At 41.5% G+C, this 20,947-nt stretch overlaps 1 protein-coding gene across 3 annotated transcripts in view; it reads right to left on the bottom strand.

Annotated features, from left to right (window-relative positions):
• Positions 1-454: 454 nt before the first annotated feature.
• HPRT1 (hypoxanthine phosphoribosyltransferase 1) overlaps positions 455-20,947 on the bottom strand; it is a 28,551-nt gene continuing 8,058 nt past the window's right edge. Inside the window, exons 1-10 of one of the 3 annotated variants that reach the window (XM_087749021.1) lie at positions 19,516-19,644; positions 17,317-17,423; positions 15,661-15,844; positions 10,109-10,174; positions 9,084-9,101; positions 6,695-6,777; positions 4,295-4,341; positions 3,562-3,765; positions 1,979-2,055; positions 455-1,338 (exon numbers count right to left, since the gene is read on the bottom strand). In XM_087749021.1, coding sequence (XP_087605147.1) covers positions 1,291-1,338; positions 1,979-2,055; positions 3,562-3,765; positions 4,295-4,341; positions 6,695-6,777; positions 9,084-9,101; positions 10,109-10,174; positions 15,661-15,844; positions 17,317-17,423; positions 19,516-19,542 — 861 coding nt within the window. In that variant the 5' untranslated portion in view covers positions 19,543-19,644 and the 3' untranslated portion in view covers positions 455-1,290. Of the gene's footprint in view, positions 1,339-1,978; positions 2,056-3,561; positions 3,766-4,294; positions 4,342-6,694; positions 6,778-9,083; positions 9,102-10,108; positions 10,175-15,660; positions 15,845-17,316; positions 17,424-19,515; positions 19,645-20,947 lie in introns of those variants that run through there. The other 2 variants (XM_087749019.1, XM_087749020.1) reach the window with 2 other exon arrangements.

Genomic DNA, 20,947 nt, shown 5'->3' with positions numbered 1-20,947 from the left:
CGTAAGCTGAGGGCCCAAAAAGCAGGGCCCAAGGCCGAGGTGCGAGAAGGGCTGCCGTGGTTAGAATTAAACTTGACACGAACAGAGTTGTTAAAGAAACAAACCCAAAGGATTACTTACAAAATCGTTGTGTTTTGGTTTTTTTTTCCACGTGTAAATGTTTAATGAACATATAATCTCCACTCTTCATTTTTGCCAAAACAGAACAAAGGACAGTGCTTAAACCTTTTTCTCTGAAATCGAGTTTGGTTATAGAATATGCAAATGTTTTAATATTTTCCCTCAGCACTTCACCATCTCTCTCGTAGATAGGATAACGTTAACCAAAAGCTCTACAAAGATAACAAAGGTGGAGTCTGCCTTCACTGTCAGAAACACTTATGAAAAATATTACTGAGAAGGAAATTTCAAGAGCACTTTAATATACAGAATGAGCGGCATAGATTTATGGGGCTTATTTTAAAGAGACAGCCTTTATTTAGAGTACTTTGTTTTGTAGATCTTATAAAGTAAACATTACAATACTTTTTTCAGAAATATATTAAAATGGTTTAAATTTAAAAGGCAATTCCACTGGCTGATGGATATTTTTAAAGAAAAAAAAAATCTAACAGAAACAGGCAGCTCAACTAAAACTAAATTTTAAACATTCTGTTTTGTCATTCCATCTCCTTTAAAAAAACAAACAAACAAAAAAAAGACATTTTTCACCCAGACTTCCTTTACAGCAATAAGGCAACTCCAGGAGATCTGAATGAGCTCCTTGGAGATTACAGATACTGTAACTGGCTGCTCCTCATGCTTTATAACACCCAAAGGTGCAACTATCCATTAATCACAAACACATTTGTGCATTAAAATATAAAACTTAAATTACAGATTTTAAAAATATTACTAATAGACTTCCCTATCATAAAATGTTTTACATTTACAGTACTTGAACTATTTCAGTTCTGGGTTGATGAGGTTTAAGCAATTTACCACTGCAAGAGTTAGCCTCTGGAGCTCACAAACAGCACAACCCAACCAGGGGCAGCAATAGTCGGTAGAGTCATAGTGCAAATCAAAATAAGGAGTGCAGAATTGCACTAGTTGTTTACGTTTCTAAAATATAAATGAACAAGACGAGATCTTATATTGTACATGCAATAAATTATAGTAAGCATATGACAATGGGGCTGGGGCATTCTACAATTTTAGCTGGTGTACCAGAGTTGAAGCCTGTGAAAGATAGGACTCGGTAAACAAAACATTTCAAAGCTCTGTTGTCATAGCACTTGAACTGTGCTGTCACGCTTTGTACTTCTGCTTCCCCGTCTCGCTGATCACACAGATATGCTGAAACAAAATAAAATAAAAAGCTCCTGTTACAGAAGTAATGTAAGACACCAGTGTTTTACATATGTATTCAATAATGCACTGAAAAAAATACAAGCATGTTATACACGTTTCAGTACAAAAGAATCTTGTGATACTGTTTATGCAGAACAAATTAAGCCTTATTTTTTTTTCTAAAAATCTCAACATCACCTTCTTTCTCCTCCCTTCAATTATCCCACCCAGTGTCTGATACAAGGTTGGTGAGACCCAGATGAAGAAGTGATGACTTAGAATAAAGTGAACACCTTTTAACTTCCAAGGTCTCTCCTCTCTAATTCTTATATGACTAAGCAAACACATTTATTTGTTGTAGACATCTGGTAAGATAAGAAACTTCACACAAACTTCATATTATTTCAAAGTTGACAGGAGATGTGTAGCCTCCACTCTGCATGTAGCAAAATAAACTTTAGTTTCGTAAGAGCCCCAAAATGCTGTCCTGCTGCTCTAGGGTTTGCTCTCATTGTTGCATCACCAGCAGAACAGATTTGCACGCAAGGCATGATTTACAGAGGAGGGAGAGTGATGTGAGGAGACTTCCCTTCCTTCCTCCTCCCTAGTTTTAAATGGACAAAAACATACGGGAGAAATTACTTACGTTCAAATCTCTAAAGTATTCATTGTAATCTAGGGCGTATCCCACAACAAATTTGTCTGGCACTTCAAATCCAACAACTGAAAGAGACCATAAGTCACCAGTACGTTAGAAAAGAACTTCCTAGAGTTCGCTAGACCTTTCTACAGAGACAATCTGGAATTTTACAGATATGTATGCATCCTACCTCACTTTATTTCTTCCACTCAACTATCCTCATATTAATATTCAAGCTATTTTAAAATTTTAACTTACTTTGTGGATTTATTTCATCAACTAAAGCAAAATTAAATAGATGTATTTATTCGTTCCCATGCAGCAGCATGATGCTAGCATGCAGTCTGCACTTAAATCTACAGATGGGGTATTACTGGCAGAACGTAAAATTCCCTGAAAATTTCCTGCAACTTTGTAAATATATAGAAAAAGAGCTGATTCTTCCCAGCACTTCCTGCGTGCTTGACATGCCAGTGCAGAAGCAGCGGGACTGGCGAGCACAGCGCAAGTCAGCCTCACCGTGTCATTCAAAAGGCAGCACCGCTGGGAGCCAGACCTGCGCCTCGGGTAGGGCTGCAGGAAGGGTACCCAAAGGCACAACGAGCAGGCGGGTTCAGTCGTCAGCTCCTTCATAACTACGGGTGTGCAAGTCCAATAAGACTCTCCGTGAAGGGCTGGGAGAGCGAGCACAGAGTAATGTGACTATCAGAACCACAGTTCTTGCAGGGAAACCAATCCTTCGCCTTTGAGTAACTGCCCAGACGAACTCCACTCTTGCGGCTCACAGGCCATGCCCGATACGTAGGCACACACTGTGACTACAGGACAGCTCTGCTAAAGCACATCTGAGATCCTGATCTCTTGGTACAGAGAACAGTGGAGAGCCAAGGGCACCCTGTTCTTTATGGAGTCACTTGCAGGTTTCAGAAGCAGGTGGGGGGGTTTTGTGGAGTTGTATTGCTTTTTTCTTCTCCCGGAGAAGCTGCCTAAAAAGAGCACATCAGCCTTTCCACAGATTGTCTAAACAGCTCTAGCAGGACAGGCTGTGGGTGGTCAAGCAGTATTACTCCAACCTGTCCACACACACTATAAAACAACTAAAAATATAAAATTATATAAAATTGAAAGTAATATAAAATTTCCAAACGGCTTTGCCCCCTCATGCTAAAAAGAGAGACTCCTGAGCACAGGAAAGCTGTGCTGTTTTTCTCTCCCTGGCTACAATGAGGCCCCGTAAGGAAAACACGGAGATAAATCATATAATTCAAAGGAAAGGCTGTGTGCATTTTTGGAAAAATTAAGGCGATGTTTAGCATCTACTTGGCCTCATAATAGAGGGATAAAACAGAGGCCTAGCCATTACTGCCTTGTTTTCTCTTTCAGAGCTCACGTGTCCTGCACTGAACAGGTTGTCTCTGTGGACAGATGGCAAAACAAGTCATCTGCTGCAAGATGCTCAAAAGGCAGACCATTAACCCAGCTAAGTCGATAATAAGATCTCAGGAATGAGGGGCATCCTTGACTGAGCGGAACACCTCAATTAAGCTTTTAAGGCATTGAAAAATTTCAGTTCTACAATACTGTACAGCCTTGGGAAGGAGGAGTAAGAGGACGCGATTCTGCTGCTAAATTCACTCCACTTCCATAGTGAAAGTACGTGGTCCAGATTAACAGGAATTTAGCCTCTGGAACAGGGTTAAAACACATAGCCCTTCCCAAGGCAGGAGGAGCCATCACTCTGGTACCACTGTCTGCTGTGGATGCTATTCCTTTCTTTATGGTCTTGGGACAGACAGGAGAAGACAAGAAGGGAGGAATTCAGATGCCTAGACATAACCAATTTTGTGCCAACTTAGGCATCTTATCACTGTAAACTTTTATCAGACCTGCTACCCCGTGTGGTCCTCCTCCGCTGCTGGGGACATCCAAATGGCATGAGGGGGCCAGGTTCAGACACCCGAATCGCTCCCGAAAGTGTCAAAGGTGAATCCAGCAGATTCTGCTGATCAAAGCATTTGGCTACATGCAAGCTGGGAGAATTTGCATGTGAAAAGGGTGCAACCTGGACCAAAACATCAAAGTTTGCTTTTCATACAGTAAAGTGCTACAAAAAGTTAAGAAAAAAAAAAAAAATGGATCAGACCAAATCCAGTTACCTCTGTCAAAATACATTCCAAATACTTAAATTCCCTAAATAAGAGCAAAATCTATCAAGAATCATTAGTGAAAACTTATTGGAACATCTTCGGACTTTGACCAAATGGTACACAATACATTGATATACTTTTAAAAATTAAGAACGGTTGTCAAAAAGTCACTTACAGTCTGGCCGATATCCCACACTTCGAGGAGTTCTTTTTACCAACAAACTGTCAAATAAAACCAACATAAAACTGAAACATGGAAAAGCACCGGGTACAAATATATGAGACTGTTTTGATGACAGACAAGCTGAATTTGGCCTAAATGTGCATAGCAGAAAGCATAACTACACATATTTTAAACTATTATTTTCTTTGCAGGTGCAGCTGATCGTAATGACAAAATCAAAACTTCCTAGAATCATGACTTGTTCACAGGCTAAAGGATAACTAACAGGTCTACAAGAAAGAGGCTAGGAGATACTGATCTGGATGGATTTTCATTGTGAAAAGTGACTTAATGGGGTTTTATGTGTGTTAGGAACTTCAGGCACAATTTATCTTATAGGTAAAGAGGTGACAACTTGGGAGCTGGCCAGACCAACTGAGCTCTTTTTCAAAGCAAAAGTTCAGCTGCTTAAATGCAACCTCAGTTGCGCTTGTGCAACATGTCCTCAACTGTTTTTCACTGGCAGTACTACTTACCCCCATAAAGAAAATGTAATTGGTTCTGATGATCAGGTGATACAAACCAGCTCCACTTTTCCAGAATTAATGGTCAGGTGTAAAAAGCATGGAGATAGAGAGTTGGAGGTATTGTAGTAAAGAGAAATGCCTTGCTAGTTTGATTCATTCATGATTCAATTGAGCACTTGTGCCTCTTAGAAGACAACTCCAGAGGCCTGACATTTGTCTGTCTTTGCCATACAGAGACTTTGAAAAGAAAAGATGGCTGAATGTAAAGACAGAGGTCAGCATAACTCTGTGCATTAAGCACAGACCTCCCTCCCTCCTGGATCACCCCTGAAGGTAGGGCTTCGTTTGTCAGAGGCACAGTTTCAATTGTAGGTCGTTACTGAAACTTCTAGTTATGAGACCTCATTTTTGAGAATTGGTGTAGGATTTGATCAAAGAAGCCCCAAAATCATGTTAGCATTAATTCACATCTCCCTGCTACAACTGCTTAATTGTCAGAGAGAAACAAAATTAAGGGAAAAAAAAAAAAAAAAAAAAGAAGAGAGGCAAGTGAAGTAACTAAGAACATTACACTTAAGACTAATCATGTTTACCTGCTCAGGTCTTTGGCAGACCCAAATTACTGCAACAGGTTTAAACAACAGGAAACTGGACTTTGCTCATACTGTGTTATATCCATGATGTACACTGCAGTGTTAGGGCACTATTCAGTGACAAATATTTAAAATTTGGCACATTTAATCTGGCCAGGGAAAAATTCTCAACAACCTCACCTTCAGGTGAGGTCACCTCCAGATTATCAGCAAGAAGAGCTGTTCTCATACATCTAACAACTGCTTTGACATTGTTATGGCAACACAACTGATTAGATATTACACACAGCTCCGCTTTATCTCTAATCCCCAGCAATCACTATGCTTTTATTATAAAATACACAACCACAACATAGCAGCGTAAAAGATGCAATTTAAAAAGAAGTAGGAAGAATGTTGATATTGGTTAGTAATATAACATTATCCTCAACATTTCTTGTTAATTTTAAGTTATTTAATTACAAAATGTTTTGAAACTAATCGATTGAAGATGTAACTAAGTAGAAAAGCCTGGAAGAGCATATGGCTGGGTGACTCTCACAGAATGACCTCTAAAGCTCAGCTGCGCTATGCATACTACACAAACAATAATCTTAGTGTGCAAACTAATTTAATTCTACAATTAAAGAAGGCAAACTAAAAAACCGTCTCCATCGCACAGGTACACCACTGCAGTATACTGAAGTTGAAGACAGCGCAAGCAGAAACAAACATGTTTGGATAGATACTACATATACGTAAGTGACAACCACCGATTTTTTTTTTAATCCCCATCTCTAGTAAAAGTCTACATTTATGAACTAAATTTTTGTTGAAAATACCTCTACCAACTTGAGAGGGTATTTTTTTAAGACCAAAAGATTTAAATTCTTCCATATACTTCTAAACCTAACTTGGGACTTCAGTGGTAAAACCCCACAAACCTTACCGTAATATGATAAGGCAAGACACGTACCAGGTGTGCACAAGCTATCCCCTTCTGAAGCTCTGAAATTCTTCTAACAGTAAGATTGGAAAGCACAGTGCTTCCACCAGCCTTAACGACCGTATGTTCTCATAACAAGCAAAAGTGCTTTTGGAGTTTAAACAAGTACTGAACTCCAACAGATTGCATCACATATGACTCCTATGACTCCTGCAGAAATGCTCCCTCCCATTTCTCTTCCATGGAAATGTATTTTATACTTTAAAAAAAAAAAAAAAAAAACAAAAAAAAAACCAGAACAAAAAACACCACTGTGTGTCCTTCTTAAGGTGAAATACAGCACAAATAAACATCATTAAAAATTTACCTGGCTACTTTCACCATCTTTGGATTGTACTGCTTAAGTAGAGACAGCAACGTTTTCATTGTTTTACCAGTATCAATTATATCCTGAAAATAAAAATCTCAAGTAAGAAAGAGTATTAAACACATCAGTATTTTCAAGTTTCTACCACAGCAATTGCTCATCCACAATAGCATGAAAATATATCAAAATACTGTTCATAATCAAATATAGGTGACGTAACACCATGTTGTGCTTACACAACTATGCTCAGTGAAGTGATCACACACATTAACAATAGTTCTTAATTGTTGTGGGTAACTTATGACTTTGAAAGCAGTTACTGAACTATGACCTTCTTGGCTCCTTTTGGAGATTTTATGGCTTGTGCTCCTTGCAGCTATTAGACAAACAATGTTTAATTCGAATATGGTAAGAGTAACATTAGTCTTGCCACTGAGCTCAGTTAGAGAGACAGCTGTATACAACAGAAAGAAAAGTAAGAAGGGAAAATAGACAGAGCAACCCATTATTGCAATGAAAGAAAAACGAGTGTAATTTACATTACAGATCCAAGAAATAGCCGAAGAAATTGCACTGGGAATATCTGGGTGCAGTTCTAAAGCCTATATTCAAACACACTAAAATGAATTTTGACACACCATTTTAATCCCATCCACTGCATATATCAGCAGAAAAAAGAATATATGGCTCACAACTGAAGCATCAGAAATGGACTCCTCATTTGGACTGAAATAATCACACGATCTTTACAGGGACAGTCCTTACCCTGGCCTGAGTCAAGTCTATTTGAAGTGAAGGAGGTAGGTAACACAGAAGCAGCAGTGTCCTGGTTTCAGCTTATTTTCCCATGACTCCCAATTAAAATAAAAATCAAACAAAAAACTCAACAGAGCACTTACCGGCTATACCATCTTTAACACTTAGTGCTTTTAATCATGATTATAAACTCAAGAAAAGTTAAAGACATACAGATATATAGACAAAAATAAAAGTTGGCAAATAAACAGAATTAGCCACTGCCATATTCTAAAATAAAAACAGAACCTATTACTGATTTTGTACTGTGTGATTATCTGTTCATTGGAGGTGAATCTCCATTTTGTTCAGATTTTTTTGCACATTAAAGGGATGCTGTATAGAAAAGCCTAGTGCTCTGGTGCACAAGGTATTAAACCTACAATAAATGTGCATTTTTATTGTTTGACAGTTAAAACCGTGACTGGTAAAAGGGTTCATATTTGGCAGTGTATAAGACAAGTCACTGGATAGATGATTCACTGAACAAATGAGAAACTAACCTAGTTAGCTGTCTGGGACTTTAAAGACATACATTCATCTGAAACGGAGCAGATACAGAATTAAATGCATCTGCCTATCTGAAGCAAAATATATTTCAAAGGACACCTCTGGTCACACAGATGATTGCTGTACACATACTATTTTGGTAGGAGTTTTGGAACTGAATGTGCTTCCTGTGGAATAATATAACCTTCTCAAATAATAATAAAAAAAAAACAACCATACATAAAAAACACATTTTATGAGAGGAAACATCCTTCCCTTTGGCTGCTGAATCAGTTGCCATAGCTGTTTCTTTGCTTACAAACAAGCCATTTCCATTATTTGAAGCCTTAAGACATTATTACATTGCACGTCCATTTTTCCTGTCTACTGCTGCTGCTTCCCTACCCTGAAACTGGCAATCTTACTCAAGAACGCCCTTCGTCAAAGAGATACTTACTGAACATAAGCAACACTGTCCATCAGGAAAGAGGTATGAAAGCAAGAATTAAGCAACAGTAGCTACCAGGAAATCAAACTGAGGTGTACTGTACCCGGTATCATCCAAAGAACTGTGACAAGGCAGGGGAATGGGAATTTAGCAGTTGCTAAATGCTAATTAGGAATTAGCGTTCCCCATGTCACTATTCTCTAAACAAAGTACACACAGGGACATTGGGCTTAGGTCCAGTTTTCACATATTTTAGGATATTCCTTCTAGGAACCTCTTTCTACTCCTGCAGTTTAATTTCCTAGCTTGCTGTTATAAACGCAGAACAATAATATGCTTAATATCACTTTGTTCATGCTACTTTTTAAAATTTTAAAATAAAATAAAATACTAAAAAAAAATTAGAATTGACAGAATCCCAGAAAACTAAAAGTAAATGCAAACAATTTTACATGGATATTTTCCATGTTAAATTTGGCAGCTGAATGCAATTTGAGAATTCAAAACACAGATAATTTCAAATTCAGAGACCACTTGGAATCAGAAGCTGGAAGACTTGAAACCAGAAACTGCAGGTTTTCTGCCTTAAGAACAACTTCTATAAGAATTCTTTTACCAGTCATACATTAGAACTTCGAAGCAAAACATAATACTTACTTCTACAATCAAAACATTCTGGTGGGAAGAAAAAAAAAAAAGAAAAATCAATTAATATCTAGAGAACATGCCATTTCTTATATCTATATTAATCTCTGTAACTTACTAATTTTCACTGCAGTTCAATATTTGTACCACCATTTATGTACGTTTACACATGTAACAGCAAATTCTATGTAGTTAACATTTCTGATGCTCTAATAACAATTAGCTTGCAATGAGATTCTCCTCAACGTCTCATGCTGAGTACAAATTGGTCTTTAAATAATTTAGACTTTGAGAATTCTAGATATATGCAAAAGAGATCGCAACAGAGTCTACACAATTCGTATTCTTGTAACGCAAAGAGTGTCATACTACAGAGACACGTACGATTCTGTCATACCTACATCCTTTATATCGATCTGTGACATACATGCCTTAAAGATCACATGTGTAAGGAGAAGGGGAAAGTAATGTGTTCTGACAGAGCAGGAGGCACTGATGCTTTAACCCCAGACATCTGGCTCAACGATCTCCACAAAGTCACTGGAGAAAAGCAGATTCCCAGTTCACATTCTCCCATTTCCTTCTCCCTTCGCTGCCTGTAACAGGAACCTCAGTTCCTAACCTGGGCTGCACGGTACACATCTTGACAGTACGAATTCCCATCACTACTTCAGTGAAACGCCAATACAGCACATAAATAATGCCGCTCTCTTTTAAAGGCGATTTGTAGACAATAACCCACACAAGATTATTATTCTCAGGCACTGCAGGAAAACAAATCTCCTAAAACTTGCTGACACTGAAGCAGTGCATAGTGGGGTTTTCTTTTGTTAAGTTCAGACTAAACTGATGGCTTTGGTGGGGCTTATCCACTCTCCTAGTACACAGTGGTGAATATTTACACAAAACTCTTCTGTTTTCATTTTTTTAAAACTCTATAGTCTTCACACACTAGAAGAGCAGCCTTAAAACCATGCAGGTACATGGGTTCTTTAATGGTTTTGTTTGTTTGTTTTTAAAGATACAAAGAGCCATACCTTTCCAGTCAAAGTTGAGAGGTCATCCCCACCAATTACTTTTATATCTCCAGTTGACTGATCATTCTAATAAGAAAGAGGAGAGTGAGCATTAGCATTACCAGAATTAAAGTAATTTTTCTTCCAGTAAATACCAAAACCGCATAGTACATAACAGTGAATGTTAATGCTTTCAGAAACACAGCACCAACAGCGTCTCTGTATTAACTAAGAAATTAAAAGTGATCAAATTCAAAGATGGTATTTCAGATTAAAGACTGTTTGACAAGAGATCTGCATAGACACAGGCACCATCTCTCATTTGTGACCATGACATACACATATGTATTTAAAAAGATATGATTTGCTACGCATTCCCTACAGATATGGAAATAAGACAAAAAGCACTTCATTTTCCAAGCTGCATGCTGCTATATAGCTGGTAATTTACATTTTAAACTTTAATGCTTTAGAAAGCCTTACTCTTTGAATGAGAATAAGCAATCATAGCAACAGCAAGAACAGCCAGCAAAAAAGGCACAGATCAATATTTAGAAATACAAGCTTCAAAAATAGCCAGAAAAGCTTCTGTTTGCCTAGCTTACAACAAATATTAGTAACGATCAAATTACTTCTTCTAGTAATTGAACAGCAACACAGGTACAGCATCACTACACAGCATTTTGCTTCAGTAAAACTAAACTCTGATACAAACGTAAATGAACTGTTATAGAAGAAATTTAGAAACAGCTGCTAGGAGTGCTTCACAGATCTTTGCAGTTTATTTAAAGTCATTCAACTGACTTTAAACCTTGACAGTGTCTCACGGTTCATATTGATTGAGATATGCTTATTATTGTACTACTTACAGATGATATTAGCCTACAATGTAATAATTTCAGCGAAGGTTAATATCGCTTATCAAACTTTGTTCTCGTAGCTCCTTACTACATATCTGCCTTTTAGAAAAATGGTAATATTTTGCTGCTGCACCTTGAAGCCCAGGCGTGCTGCACAGCTATGCAGACAGGCAGCGACAGAGCAGTTCCTTCCCCAAACCCAGAAACGACAGATGCAACGGAGGGGGGACCACGAGGGAGCACAGCGACAGCCACGTACAGCTTCCTGTTTTTACAGCCGCGTGACGACAGATATTTGTGCTATATGAATTGCAGGCAAAAACTAAAAATGTTATCACAAAAAAGGGGAAACATGCTTTAGAGAGGCACACACCAAGTACACAATAAGTAACGCTGGGATGACAGTAAAGAGAAAATGTATTAAAATCCTTTGGACAGTGGTGTCAACAGTCTAGGATAAAGAAATGCTGACAGCTCTAGGCATGTAAAAGCAGATGATAAGACTACTTTCCTTTTAAAATTCCTATGACACAATACAAAAAAACCCAAAATAAATTATTAGGAAAAGTATCTTTTCAGTTTTACCCCATGTGCTTTAAAGAAAACATTAGTTTGAGTTATACCACTCTGAAACCACACTGAAGTGCCATGTTGCATTACTATAAGGAACATTCATTCTTGATAAATAGTCACCTGTTTCAGTGCTTTTGTAACAGTGCAAACAATAACTAAACTGAACAGCATCGATGTCACTGTGTTGAAAAAGTCCAAAAACAAAGATGTCCAGAATGACTGCTGCTTGACCCAGTAGATATGCACACTGCTACTGAACGTCTGAGATGCTGGCTAGGTCAACCACGACTGTGTGATTCAGTTAAGCACTGTATTCATAAAGCTAAAGGACATCTCCTGCGTTCGCCCTATCTTAAAATTATCTTAAATGGTAGATTCTTTAAGCTTTTCGTTGTTTATGTTACAGGATTCTCTCTTATCTATTCCTGCACTAATAGGGATTTCATCCTCCTTCCATGGAAGGATGTAAAAAAACCATCAGTCCTTACAAAACAATGATGGAGAAAGATGTTACAGGTATTTGTTCCATTAAAATTATGTGCATAGACGACAGACTCATACTCCTCGGTATGTGCATAAGATCAGGTTCCTGATGATCTGTTTGAGTATAGCGTGTTGCTTTGTAGCCAAACAAGATCACCACACAACTGTACGTTACTGTAAACCTTTGGATTACACATATTAAAGTACAATGATCAGCAGAGAAAAAAAAAAAATCTAACGTACAGAAACTTTCCTGCTCCTTTCCACCAAAAAGCACACAAATTGCTACACTTTTTAATGCAAAACATAAACCTTCATTGGCATATAAACCTGCATGCCTATGCAGGTACTGAGTTCCTGAGCAATTAAAGGACAAAAAACAGTTAAAGAATTGCCGACACTGGTTGTAACCAGATTTCCATTGGAAAGAACTTTGTTTAATAATTAAGCAATGTTTTCATTATCTTCAGGAGCATTATTTCTGATTTCAGTACTGGTAAGACTTTAATGCTTTGTGGTTTAACACGTAAGAGTTTTACTGTTTAGATCTGTTTTCACTGCCTCCCTGTTGTCACTGCTGGAAAACAATAATGCTTTACTAAGATCATAACTTTTGACTCAAGTGACTCCAAGATCACCTTTTAAAATGACATTTTAAGTTCCTTACAGTATTTGCTATAAGGCTTGGTTAACAGAGATCTTTCAGAATACTGCCGTGACCAGCCTAACCAGAGTTTACCATGTACTCCACTGAAAATCCCTATTTTTCCAAGTGACATCCATTGTCTTTTGGCTGCCCTCCATGACTACATAAGCAACATTTGCTCATTTCCAAGTTTAAATGCAGGAGACTGGTGAAAAGCCATTCCTCTTGTAGCACAAACAAAACAAACTGTTTGTCAAGAATACTGAGATCTGGGTCTGTTCACAAACACTATCTTTCCATTTCTTAACAGCTTGCCAGATCATTAAAATTCATCTGTAAGGACTCAGAAAGCTGGAGTTACAAGCAAAGTTTAATCACAGCTTGATCATGTCCGTATTCTTAGAGAATTATTTTTGGGTGCAGAACAGTAAGAACTTCGCATTGCAACACAAAAAAACCCCATATGCTTGTAAATATTAAATGATCAGTTTGAAACAAGAATAGAGCCTCAATTACATCAATTTCAGAACCATTACACAAGTTCAGCTGCTTTGTTTATGCGACCAGAGTATTTTTAACATCTTTTTATCTAGTCTGTAAAGGCAGGCAGCATGATCTAGTAATTGCATCCAAAGACAGCGACAAGAGAGCTAGCTCCACTTTCAACTGTCCATTACAGTTTGTGATGGTTTTCACATCAGTAAACACAGATCCCTCCATCTAGTAAAGCACAGATAAAAACTAGAGAGCAGATTTAGCATTCTGACACCATTAATGATGGAAGACCTAGTCAGTCTGTTACACGTTCACGTTAGGACAATCTTATCCAGTCTATAAAGTTATGCAACCTGAAGGATGTAAGTCTGGATATTAATAACCACCTAAGAGAGTCCACAGAAATGAAATGCTCGTAAATACTGTAGTGGAGGCATCGGGTAACAGGAGCTCCTCACTCATCTAGAACAAGAAAACATTCTTTTATAGAATTGGCTGACAAAACCAAAACCCCTGAAGCCAACACCTCAAGCAAAACATTCTGCTTCGACAGCTTTCTGTCTAAATTTCTCCGCTTTTCTTTCATCTACTCGTTTTTACTACAAAACCAGGCTTTTAATTTCTATGAAACTTATTTTGCTGCTCACTCCCCTTTTAATATCAAGGCACTGTAGTTCTGGGGAGTTATAAACAAACGCAGCTATAGTAAAGAAATGAACCAAAGCATGCCTAACACACCAATATGAGCAACGAAAACATGCATATAATAAGGCAGCCTTGCTTTTTAACGGAGAGTTTTTTTCAGGTGTTTCAAACCATTTCTCCAATAGTTTTTTCCAAGTTAGTCAGAAAGTGGAGAGAGGGAAAGGGTGTAGTCTCTATATTGGCTTTTAAACAAGCCAAGTCAGTCATTGCAAGTGTTCCTTGAAGAAAGCAGAAGATATACAATTTCCTCACCAAAAAAGGATGGGAGTCGTCATTTCCTATTCTTTAACATATTATCCTGTAATGGGGACATTCAGCTTTCTGTTGTGGCTTTTACAGGCAAAATACATGGGCACGTGGTGGCTTAGCGGTTAAGCGAACCAGCAGCAGGACCCTGAATCTTTTGGGGGGAGCAGAAGGAAAGGGTGTCAAGCAGCTCTCGCCCACTGATTTAAATACGGTGCACAAACACAGAGAGCGCCTTGTGAGACACAACCAAAGGCTGGCATGAACGTTTCTGCCCAGCCTTGCCTACTCATTAAAGAGCATAGCTGAATTACTGCCTCACGTTCAGCAAACGTGAACGCAGTTTCCAGGTAACCCCTGGCCGGCCGGCCGTGTGTATGCTTCAGGCAGCCAGGGCTGCTCGTCCTGCAAAGGGACTTGACCAAAGCCCCACACAGTTCTGGGCTTCGCCCTTAAATGTTAACAGATCACTCAACAGCAATCATGAATTTATGAAGTTCTTCGACAGTCCAAACTAAGTCTGCAAATAACTCCATCTCTGGTTTCACAGTTTAACGAAATGAAGGATGAGGTTGAGTTTCCAATTTAGTAGTCTCTATTTTTTTCTACTGGAATAGGCACTCGTCTACAACTGCGACAAGCAGCCTGTACTGCTGACTTGAATTGCTGAGACAGAACTAACAGCACAACCTTACGAAACAATTTATTAAAACACTCTAAACTGAAACCAAAAATTGTCATTATTTCCATGCTACAGACGGTCTTATGGAACAAATCATAAATACCATCCTGAAAACATAAGACTAGGCTGTCGGTAAGCCAGGTAGCATACAGTACTAACAAACATACATCTGCTTCTTCCTTTGACCTGCACAACGTAACCCCGCGCCTCCTTCTATAAAACTTACACATTGCCCCATGTGGCAGAATGTTCAGTTTCCATATAAAGTTAAATCCTGGTGTTCAGAATGAAAATAAATTATTTTCCAAAAATGTAAACCCAAGGCAACCTACACCTAGTCTTGAAAAGGTAGTGTGATATTCAGTGGCCACGAATCATCAATCTAGGTTTATGAATCTAGTATTTCCTCAAGGCTAAATACAACTAATTTTGTTCACTGGTTGGTTGAGCCAAACAAAAGATGAGATAGGGAACTCGGGTATAACTGTTTTTGCAGCTTTCAAGTCTTCCTGTCCAATGAATGACATCTAAGCCACGTTAAATTTTTGTAACCATACTTGCAGGAGAACCCTCTGTATTATTCTAGAGCCACAGCTTTAGAGATGGGGTAGTGGGCAGAGAGGAAATTGTTTAACAAGTAAAGGACACGGAAAGGATCTCCCTGCTCTGTGTAAGGATTTTACTGGGCTGCGGAGATATCAAGGTCTAGAAGAAAACAGATTATTTAATAAGGTAGAGAAAGTAAATTAGATTGTGACTCTTAATTCCCTTAATTATTTGTTTAATGTTAGCACGTTCTGGCAGTAACAATATTAAACCACCTCTGTTAATAATTTGTAGTCAAATTTATATAAAAATTGCACAGCACTGCAGAGATACTTACACAATAACTCTTCAACCTAATGAAGTCGACAGTCATGGGGATTGATTTGTCACTGTTTCTGTTCAGTGCTTTGATGTAGTCTAATAAATCAGCAAAAAATTTATAGCCACCCTTGAGTACACAGAGTGCTACAATGTGGTGTCCTCCCATGCCCTTCATAATTTCTCGTGCCAGTCTCTCCGTCCTATACAAAACCAAGAAAGAGTTAGCTGTCATAACACATTTCATTTGCTTACTATAGCAGTAGCATTTTGTACTGCTAACAGTAGCAAACACATGCATCAAACTTGGAAACACATTTAGCTCAGCAATATTTGCCTACCCCTTCACAGTCACTTTTACACGTTATTGGTCAACAAAGTTTTGCTTTTCAAGGTTAATAGTAGCGCTGCCAAACACCTTTGTTTTCATACGTCATACTCAGCTAAAGTAAATCTTAACATCCTGAAGCTGTTTCACTGTCAGATATGCGACGCGAAGGTGTGTCTTCTCCTCCCAAAAACAGGTTCAGCTTCCATGCAAAGAGCAACGTAAGCTAACACAACCAAAAAGGCAGTAGCCCTCACTGAGGAGCAAGAAAATACTCAAATTGTAAACTAAAGAGTTTATGTTTATTTGCCAAGACAGAATGCCAGAAATTTGTCCTAACTGCAAAATACAATACCAACGAAGCAGAGCAAGAGAACACTGCACCGTTTTTCTGCGATCATTGTTTCTAAATTTATCTTGTAATTTATTTTGGAAAGCATGGTATGTATTCATTGTCTGCCAGCTGACAGCAGGTTTCTCAGAGAAAGCCTACCATTATAAACTTTACGTCAATTACTTAATGACATGTACTTTGCACAGTTTTTTCCTCTATATGGACTTCCAGTGCAAAGTTTTTACATTTTATAGGAATGTTTATTACATCTAATCAAACAGGACCACACAAAATCTAGATGCATTCCTATTCACAAGATCTCCAGGAAGATCCACCCAGCACCACTCTCAAATGGCTGCGTGTCTCCAACAACTGCTTCACTGAATTTGTTCATTCTCTTAAAGGGAATTAGCAACTATCAAACACAAAGTATAACAAAAATGCCTTGTAGGCTTACGCACCCATTTCTGATCACACGAGATAGAACTTCCACAGCACATCACAGCTTTCAGCAACCACAAAAGTGACAGATTGATATTTGCAGAAGCTAATGCCTCTCCCAAACAGTAGGAGAAAGTTGGATATTACTTATCTACCATACGAACATGAGAAAGTCTAAGGTGATGTGATTAATAATTTACTTTTATTAATATCCTAAGGAAATTCAGGAGACTATAATTGTTTGCAGACTGAACTGGCACAACAAATAATGTCTTCTAATTAGCTTTTAAGAAGGTAAAATATCAAAGAAACACTGGAAAGAAAGTACATTGCTACGTACCACAAAATTTCACTTAGAGTTATGACAAATTTCCAAACAACAGTATAACTGCAAATGTACAAACTCTTAGAAGCCAAACAAGAAAGAGTTAATTAGCACTTGTACTTCTTAGTCTCTAATTAAATGTAATCTATTTAGACAGTCACCAGGCAGCAAAACTATCACTGGAAGATTGTTTATTCCAGCGTCATGGAATCAGCTGGAGCAGCGTACTGTCTGAAGTCAAACAAACCTGTCCATGATGAGGCCATGAGGAATATAGACTTTTTCCAAATCATCTGCATAATGTTTAGGTATGCAGAACAAGTCCAGGTCGTAACCTTGTTCATCATCGCCAATCTGAAAAGGAAATAAGGTGAGGTCTGTGGTGAGACACTGCAAATCCTTTGCTTTTAGTAAACTATCAAACCCATTACGCTTATCAGGATCACCTTACTTTCCCTCTCTATAAAAACATTAGTCACACTGAACACAGTGTAAAGTGTAATCTAACAGAACCTACAATTCACAAGAATTGCTTGAAATACCACACGAGCTGTTGTGCAACACAATGGGGGAAAAAAATTAAGTCCTAACAACATTCTCCTACATTGGAGAGTGGGAAAATGAAGCTACTACACCTCCATGAATCTCTTTATTCCATTAAAAAAATAATCAAGGAGCTTTTTAACACCTTTGACCTAGTGTAATGCAAAACCTGCACTTCCAATTAAACAAGCAGAGGTTTTGACATGGACACCTTCCAAATCTCTACAACACCAAATCACAACAAAACACATGAGCCAGTTTTCAGGACGAGACAGCTACATGAGCAGGACAAGTTATGTTGCTGTGAAACAAGCCTTCTCAGACCACCATCTGCAAACCGTGGAGGTTCAAGATCTTTCAGAATCTGAAAGGAAAGCCCTGCTACAGCAACCTGCTCCGCACAGGCAGATTCCCCGTATGAAACCGCCTGCAATATTAACAAGTGTATATTAATTAGGACAAGGGATTAGCACACGTATATAATTATATCAAGTGCTGCTGAGGTTTCGGGCATATTGTCGCAACAGCATCAAGAATAACCTTCCCTGAACCTTAACCCTGCTGCAACTTGAAAATGACAATGTGTTTCTTAATTACTTCACTCTCTGGTTATGCAGCTGAATTCTATTACATGTAAAATGAAGTTAAGAATTTCAGCGGGAAAACCGAAGCTTATTACTGACAATTCACCAGGGCAGGCATTTTAAGTATCTGTTTTGGCTACCGCTGCCCTTGCAGGACACAGTCTGATTTCTGTGCCCAAGGAAGCACTTACCTGGCCTGCGACCAGCCAACTGTTTACATGGGGCTTTTTCTGTTGTGCATCCCCTAATGACTACGTCACACCGGGAATGTCATGAGTGTTTCTCACCCTGTTATCCAAAACAGACCCTATATGAGCTACCCATGCACCCGGCTCAGGCATCGAGCCCCTGCCATCCACAGCGGGCTGTTATTTTAAGTAATGACAGGTCCCTCCCAAAACACATGGTATTTTCCTGTGGTTCAGACCCATCATTACACCTAGCTGTCTACTAAACCTTCCTTTCTGCATTTGGGAGGGAATGGGCCCTTCCTACAGATTTTATCAGTTTTTTTACTGACTGCAGGGATTTACAGCCACAACCTCGCGGCCGGCACAGCTCCCAGCCGTAAGGCACCACATGTGCTCCGTGAGCACCCGGCACTGGCTTTAAAAAGAAAATAATAAAAATGAATACGTAAGAGCCTTAGCAGATAAGGCAAGGATGCAGTAAAACATCCCCCGAATGCTCTTCCACCAGAGACACAGCCTAACTTAAACATTCAAGCGACTTAACCGCGCTGCCGGCTCTCGCTACCAGACCGGTGCCTCCCCAGCACGCTACGAAAAGCAACAGGAATAGGAAGTTGTGCCGCGCCGGTTCCTATCTGCGGGGAAGTTGTTTCACCTTCATTTCGGGGGCGGCAACTCCGGCTCTCCCCGCCGTCCTCCGGCTTTAAACCCTCCCGAGACGCCACCCGCGGCCGCGAACCCACCCCGCGCGGCCCGGCGGCGGGAGGGGCCGCGGCGGCCCCGGCACCGCTCCGGGGGCGGGAAGGCGCCTGGGCCGGGGGCAAGGGAGGGAGCCCCGGGCCCGGCGCCGGGAGGCCGGGGCTCCCCTCAAGGTGACTCCGCGGGGTGGCGGCGGCGGTGGCTCCCGCCGCTGAGGGACACCCCCCCCCCCCCGCCCGCCCCGCTCCCTCACGGATCGGCAGACCCTGGGGGGCAGGCGGGACTCCCCTCCCCTCAGCCGGCGGCGGCAAGGCGGGAGGCACCCCCCTCAGGCGCCCGGCAGCCCCCGGCCCGGCGCGGCGGCGGCGGCAGCGGGCAGGCTTCCCCGGGGGGGGGGGAGGCCGCGGCGGCGCCGGGGGCCGCACTCACCACGATGCAGGGGCTGGGGGTCGCCATGGAGCGGGGCGGCCCGCCGGCGGCGGCGGCTGCGGGCGGCGAGGAGGAGCGGCGGCGGTGGCGGGCGGCGAGGAGCGGGGAGGCGCCGCGCCCCCCAGCGGCCCCGGCGCCGCCTCCGCGCCCTCTGCGCTCCCCGCCCTCAACATGGCCGCGGCGTCGCCGTCCTCGCCGGTGGCCAGAGGCCTGCAGCGGTCCCGGCCCGCCGCGGGGGCTGGGGATGGGGATGGGGAGGGGGACGGGGAGAGGGACGGGGATGGGGCGGCCCCGCCGGCAGCCGCCGCCCCGGAGGCGCGGAGGGCCGCCCTCAGCCCCTGCGGTACGGGGCGGCTCCCGCTCGGCGCGGCTCCCCTCTCCTGGCCGGGGCCGTCCCCACGCCCTCCCTCACGGGTGCCCTTCCCTCGCTAGCGCTGTCCCCACCCCAGCAGGTGTCCCCCGGGCTGTCCCCCATCCCTGGGTCTTCAGGGTTGATCTTCCCCTCCCCAACACGACGTGGGGATGTCCCCTGTCCCCTTGTCTCCCTGGGAAGATCACTCCTGTCCCCGGGGGGGGAACAGGGTGTGTAATTGCTGTCATCCCGAAACCAAGGATGGAGGATGCTCTTCCCACGGGTGTTCGCATCCTTGGAGGGGCTTCCCAGATGGACCCTCCACCCCTCTCCTGTCGGGTGTTGCCCAGGCTCCTCCATCGCCGAGGCAGGCCTGTCCTCCGCTGCTGCTTTGTGCGCCTTGAAGGAGGAAAGAAAAGGGGCTGTCTGCATCACTTCGGGTCTTCCTGTGAACCACGGGATTTGGCGGAGCCTCTTTCTCCCCACGCATAGGAAATCCAGCCCCCCAACACTGGGGAAAATACACCTAAACGCCCGTCAGACTGGCAGACGTGGGTACTGGGGCGTCGGGGCAGGGCAGGGTCCCCTGCCTTGGCCTCGGCACACTAACGACGCTGGCAGCTTTGGGTCAGGACAATTGTGATAACCAAATCTCATGCTTCAGGGCTCCAGCTGGTCGCTTGCAGCGGTCGGATCCCTGGGTGCACAACTGCCCGAATATATTGTGGGATTTTTCTCCTCTGCTTTCCTTTGCAGCATTAGTGTGGTCACAGCTAGCAACCGACCATCGCTGTGACACGGTGCAGGGAACCCTTAGCAGATGCTGCTCCACATCTGGCAGAGCAGGGAGCTGATACGCTTCAAAGGCAGGCCTTCGTTGGTAATGACTTTTCACTAAGCAAAGAGACGGGTGCCACTTTCCCATGCACAAATGAAAGGGATCCCCTGCACCCCTCTCACCTCCCTGCACTGGGTGGATAGAAAATGCACTTATTAAGTGCATCTCCATTTGGTGGAAGATAAGGCTGAACTGTGCCTCCAGATGCTGTCCATATCTTTAATTGTCTGAAGGAAAAATTT

The sequence above is a fragment of the Nipponia nippon genome, unplaced genomic scaffold (assembly GCF_047370975.1).
Source record: "Nipponia nippon isolate SJK-2023a ecotype South Korea unplaced genomic scaffold, ASM4737097v1 scaffold_12, whole genome shotgun sequence".
Classification (NCBI taxonomy): Eukaryota; Metazoa; Chordata; class Aves; order Pelecaniformes; family Threskiornithidae; genus Nipponia; species Nipponia nippon.
This window is presented reverse-complemented; position numbering and strand designations above follow the sequence as displayed.